Source organism: Melitaea cinxia, chromosome 4 (assembly GCF_905220565.1).
Source record: "Melitaea cinxia chromosome 4, ilMelCinx1.1, whole genome shotgun sequence".
Classification (NCBI taxonomy): Eukaryota; Metazoa; Arthropoda; class Insecta; order Lepidoptera; family Nymphalidae; genus Melitaea; species Melitaea cinxia.
Genome location: NC_059397.1, coordinates 15660760 through 15667138, shown reverse-complemented (window position 1 = coordinate 15667138; position 6379 = coordinate 15660760). Strand labels below are relative to the sequence as shown.

Genomic DNA, 6379 nt, shown 5'->3' with positions numbered 1-6379 from the left:
AATTCGAACATAATTAATTTAAATTATAATCATTACAGCCTATACAGTCCACTGCTGGACATAGGCCTCCACAAGTTTACGTCAAAAATAACGGGAACTCATGTGTTTTGCCCATAGTCACCACGCTGGGCAGGCGGGTTGGTGACCGCAGTACTGGCTTTGTCGCACCGAAGACGCTGCTGCCCGTCTTTGGGCTGTGTATTTCAAAGCCAGCAGTTGGATGGTTATCCCGCCATCGGTCGGCTTCTTAAGTCCCAAGGTGGTTGTGGAACCTTGTTATCCCTTAGTCGCCTCTTACGACACCCACGGGAAGAGAGGGGGTGACTAAATTCTTTAGTGGCGTAGCCACACAGCACAATTTAAATTATAAGTTTGAACATTATTAAGGTTGTTGTCAAAGACTATACTTCTGTAATAATAAACAAATAAGTATATATGCGCGTGTGTGTCAAATACACGGCAGTGTGTGTAAAGTTTTTTTTAACTGATTTAATGTTTTATATATATATATATATATATATATATATATCCGGGGTATCTGGTTGGTTTGTGTTTAATGATTTGTGTGTTATTTTATCCATTGAAAACGTAAGTACGACAACGAATGTCTGTTAATTGTTTTTTTTAAATAAGTGATGTACTTGTCTTTAATGTATTTTTTAAGGATAATTTTAAAAAATATTAGCATTCTGCACTCGTTCTCTATATAAACTATCAATGTGCAAAATTTCATACTCCTCCGTACGCGCAATTTTCGCAAAAAAGGGGTATAAAGTTTTTGCTTCACGTATTAATTAATGTATATCATTTACACCAAGTTTCATTTTTTAAATACGATGTCGGGAAGAATTCGATAGGAAGCGATAATACTGCCAGTTGTTACTTAGTTAAATAGGGTAAAAGCCGGATAGTTGCCTCGGACGGATACATGCCCCGGTTTTTAATTCACTATGTTAGGAATATAAGTTGTGTTAGCGCTTTACTACAATAAGTAGTGACCCCCCACAGGCCTTAGTGCGATGTAAGCCATTGGAATAGGCGCACGTGTTTTGTCCGTGTGAGCAAATATCTTCCGCGGCGAAACTTTGACGGGCGTTATACTTATATTGGTAAGTAATTTTTATTGAATATTTTTATTACTGATCGTGGTTTCAGTCAACTTTTTGTTTGTTCGCATGCATTAGAGTTTAAATTACATTGTTTGTTATGTTTTATTGCAAAATAATAATTATTTATTTTGCAAATGTAAAGGGCAAGTATCCGCATCAAAAAGGATAGTCGCCCTACTTACTTTCGCGGATAGTTGCCCCTAGAGAAACTAAACATTTTTTAACAAGTAAAGAAAACCAGGCGTGGTGCCACGCAACATCAACTGGACAGAAGATACTTTAAAACTTGCCTTGGAAGAATTGAGAGAAAAAAAAAAGGTATCAATGAAATTTCTCGAACATACGGAATATCCTCTCGAACCTTAAGAAGACGCTACGAAACAAGTAACCAGCAACTACTAACTCAAGGTATATTTTCGATTCAAAGGTGTATGCCCTGCAGTATAAATACAAAATTCTATCTACACACCTTCTTAGCTGACGCAATTGTATTTTTTGTCACTTCTAGGAAAATATCCTGTTCTTGGCTTCGAAAATGAAAAAAGACTGGTAGCTCATATATTGAAGCTCGGAGACGCCGGTTTTCCTCCTGACAGAATTGTGATTCGTCAATTAGCTTATCAGTTTGCCGAAAAGTTGAAATTAAAGCACAGCTTTAACAATGAGAATAAAATGGCTGGACCGCAATGGCTAAAAAGCTTTCTTGAAAGAAATCCTGAAATAGCTTTGAGACAAGCTGAGGGCTTATCAATTGAAAGAGCAAAGGGTCTCAACAGAACAGAAGTTGCAAATTTTTTCAAACTCTTAATAACTACTTTAACTGAGAATAATTTGCTGAATAAGCCAGATAGAATATTTAATATGGATGAAACCGGTGTCCAACTAAATAATAAAATTGGTATAGTATTAGCTAAGAAAGGCAGTGAAATTGAATCTGATAACACAGATATTATGAAACAGGAAAAAGTAAAAACATTAAGGAAGAGAAGATTACAAATTTACAGTTCTGACAGTTCCGACAGTAGTGAAAGTGAAGAAAATATATTCAGTTCAAAAACGCTTAAAGGAAAAGCCACCATAGGACTCCTAATCAAAAGAAGCAAGGACGAAAAATCGATAAGAGACACTCAAAAGATATTAAAAGTCAAAAATGATAATTTAATAGTAAATACGAATAAAAAAGTTTCTACTAAAAAAAATGATAATTATTGCGCAGAATGTTATAAGAATTACAATTTAACGAAATCAAAGTCAGATTGGATTCTATGTGATACATGTCAGATGTGGTTGCATGAAACATGCACCACATTCAAGAATTATTGTCAAAGATGTGGAAAGTTGGAAACCTTAGCTGCTGGCAAAAATTAAAGTTTACACCAAAGTTAATTACTAAATTATTATATCTTTAAGATAAATGCTAATATTTCATAATAACGTACATAACTTTAAGTTTGAATAATATTTTTATAATTAAAATCATTAAAAATGAAAACTATTTAATAATGTTATGATTATTATTTCACATTATACTTAATAAAAGATCTCAGTAAATTATAAGGACTATTAAATAAATAATAAAGACTAATTTAATTGATATAAATTTGTTTCTATCTAAAATAAAAATTTTACCGAGGCTACTATCCCCGCACGAGGCAAGTATCCCTCGAAGCATTTTCTACGCTAGGCTACTATCCGCCATAGTAGGCAACTATCCCTTTTCTGAGAGGTGACATAAAACAATATTTATTCAAAACCATTGTTAATTATGTACATAAAAATAGGCTATTATATAAGATAAAAGGTCTATGTTTTGAGATACATACTAAATAATTTTCAGCAAGTTCATATTTTTAAAAAATTAAGCTTTTTCGTAAAGTGGGGCAACTATCCGGCTTTTACCCTATTTCAATTTATGTATAATATAAGCGGTGGTATTCAGTAACGTTTTAAAATGACCAAATAAAAGAAAACAAAACCTGCTTATTAGAATTAATATTGTGATCCATGAATTCCAAAAAGTTAAATCTGTTTTGAAAATACTTTTTCAAAGAAAAAGCGACGTCTAGAAAAAAAAGTACTAAAAATTACTACAGTTTAGTCAGTAGCAAAATAAATAGTTACAAGAATTAGTAAAAAAAACTTTTATTGTAAATAATAAATAATAATAAATTATATGTAATTAGTACAATAATTCCCTATTTTAAAACCAAATTCGTCAAAATTCTTTTTCCGTATGTTTATATTAATGAAAAATCATTATATCAAACTGACAATGCTGTCGTCACTATTTCAATTAAAATTCACCTTTTATTAAATTAATATCGCAATATTTTTATATTTATAATTCCTTATTGTGCTTTTAGATGTTAATTTAGGGCGGAAATAGATTCCTGGAATGATTTATTTTCCTCCAACTGTTGATTAATTTTCGCCCTTAGAGGATACTTTCGAGAATGTTTTGTCGGATTGCGCAAAATTTTAATGTGAATTTCCAATGTAATTTTTTTCTATGGAATTGATTATCTCATAGTATGATAATAAAAGTACTATGTACATATTCAAATATCTGTATACTGTTTATATTGGTACCTTGCTACTCATGACTTTGTATTTGAAATTAATTACGCTGCAGCCTGTAATATCCAACTGCTGGGCATAGGCCTCTTTTCCCATGTAAGAGAACGATCAGAGCTTAATCCACCACGCTGCTCCAATGCGGGTTGGCGGATATATTCCCTATTATGAGTATCGATCATTATCAGGTGTACATGATAACAACCCGGACCGACTGCTTAACGTGCTCTCCGAGGCACAGTGGGGAGACCCACAAGGACTGCACTAATACTCAGACCACGGCAAATATCCGTATGGCCAATACAAATGCTTATCATGTGCGGGGATCGAACCAGCAACCGCTAGCCCAACAGCCACAAACCAGTGCTGTGACTGTTGCGCCATTTTATCCTACTGGATTTAATATTAATTAAATTATAATTATGTTAACTACATACATCTAAATATTTTTTACTAACGCCTTACACCCAACGAACCCACCCCCCACTAGGATACAAGGTTTTACTCCTGTATCGGGAGCTGGAAACACATACAATACAAGAATAAAACATGCATACCTCGGCAAATATCATTACATATATATTTTTATGAAATCTGTAATTAAAAAAAAAAACTCAAATGTAAATGGAAGTCTAATAAGTTTTTTTTGTCTCTGTTATCTGTGAGGACTTATTTTCAGGTTGTTGTGTTGTTGGTGTGGTTCTTGAATGATATACATATACTATAAACCTCAAAAACATTCAATGTAACTGAAAATGAGAAAAGTTAATAAATAACCAATTTAAGAAACAAGTTAAAGATTTTAATATTTATGTGGGTAAATAGATTTTTATCAAGTACATTTGACAATCAGCAGACCAGACGAGGCAAGGATGCTACCATATGCTTGTTTTCTTTTTGAGTTAAGGATACTTGTTCCATATTTAGAGGATTCTTGGTTTTCTAGAAGAACGTATATAAGAATGTATCTCAAAAAAAATATTAGAAAAAACTATTTTAATTCGTCTAATACCCAAATACGTTGTTGGAACATATACCTCCTGGTAAGTAGCTATTTATTTTACCAGTAGCGCCCGTTATATTAAAACTGCTTCGTATCAGGAATTTAAAAGACCTGCTCAGAGGTAAATACCCCGTTTAAATGTCGATCGGGTGGCCCGACGCTATTACAATGCCTTTAATAATATTAGTTCTTTAATTTATGTTCGATAGCTTTAATATTGAAAGATAAAATAATGATAATGAAAAATAAATCAGCGGATGTGAAAGATCATTATGAACGCTAAGTAATTATTATCGTGTGTATTTAATTTTTTATTTTTAACCGACTTCAAAAAAAGGAGGAGGTTACTCAATTCGACCGCATATATATATATATTTTTTTTTTTTTTTTATGTCACTAGGTCGGCAAACAAGCGTACGGCTCACCTGATGGTAAGCGATTACCGTAGCTTATAGACACCTGCAACACCAGAAGCATCGCAAGCGCGTTGCCGACCCAATCCCCAATCCCCCCAGGAGCTCTGGTCACCTTACTCACCAATAGGAACACAATACGGCTTGAAAACAGTATTATTTTGCTGTGATCTTCTGTAAGGTCGAGGTACTACCCCAGTCGGGCTGCTCCATATTTTGAGCAGGAAATTCCTGCTGTGCCCTACCTCAGTTATATATATATTTTAATGTATGTTCGGGGATAACTCTGTCGTTTATGAACCGATTTTGATAATCCTTTTTTTGTTGGAAATAAGATATCTCTAGTTTGGCACCATGATAAGGAAACTAGGATCTGATGATAGGATCCTGGAGAAATCTAGGGAAACTTTTAAAAATCTGCATAACTTCTTACTAGGTGTGCCGATTTTAATGATTTTTAATTTAATCGAAATCCGATGTTTAACATGTGGTCACATTTAAATTTCATCGAGATCTGATTACAACTTTTGGAGTAATCTTTGATAATGCGTATTTACTTGTCGATATAATTGAAGTCGGTTTTTCTTCGTTTTCCTGCAAACACAATTATTTTAAAACTAGTGTATAATATGTTAATTTTAATTGATCACTAATAGATGGTGGTACTTGTATTTTTATTCGCGCTATCGTTTGGATTTTTCTAATCATTAAGTTAAAATGTTACCTTCATGTATGCATGCACTTGGAAATACACATAATAGTACAATCCTTATTGTCTGGTTATTTCACTGTGAAGTGTGAAGTATTTCAAAGAAAACGATGTGTTTTCTAAAGTAGAAGAGCGGATAGTACAACTAGGTCACCGAACAAGTAAACAGCATCAGATAAAGTAAGTGATTACCGTAGCCTATAGACGACACACCAGATGCAACACCTCCAATCTTCCCGAGGAGCTCTGGTCATCTCACTCACCACAGGAACACAAGACTACTTGAAAGCAGTATGATTAGCTGTGATCTTCTGTAAGATCGAGGTACTTCTCCAGTCGGGCTCCTCCAGATTTTGGACAGGGTTATTCCTGCTGTGCCCTATCAGGTAAAATGTTTGTAATGTAGTTTCTCATTATATATTTTTTTTTGTTATAAATCCAGTTTGAGATAGTACTAGGTGCAAAAACAAGATATATCTTGTTTTGTGATATAATCAGCGTCTTACATTTATATGATGATGATATTTTTATTACTGTTTGTTTAACATTATTCAAACAACATTAACAGTTT

The 6379-nt window shown here is 33.5% G+C and overlaps 1 protein-coding gene across 1 annotated transcript; it reads left to right on the top strand.

Moving 5' to 3' along the window:
* The first annotated feature begins 1399 nt into the window (after positions 1-1399).
* LOC123669955 lies at positions 1400-2530 on the top strand. The gene is made up of 2 exons (XM_045603465.1): positions 1400-1517; positions 1618-2530. Exon 2 carries the CDS (start codon positions 1782-1784, stop codon positions 2475-2477), a length of 696 nt encoding a protein of 231 aa, XP_045459421.1. The 5' UTR covers positions 1400-1517; positions 1618-1781; the 3' UTR covers positions 2478-2530.
* Positions 2531-6379: the final 3849 nt, after the last annotated feature.

Coding starts and splice junctions, on each gene's coding strand:
- LOC123669955 (XM_045603465.1), top strand. CDS start 1,782: ATGGCTGGACCGCAATGGCTAAAAAGCTTTCTTGAAAGAAATCCTGAA.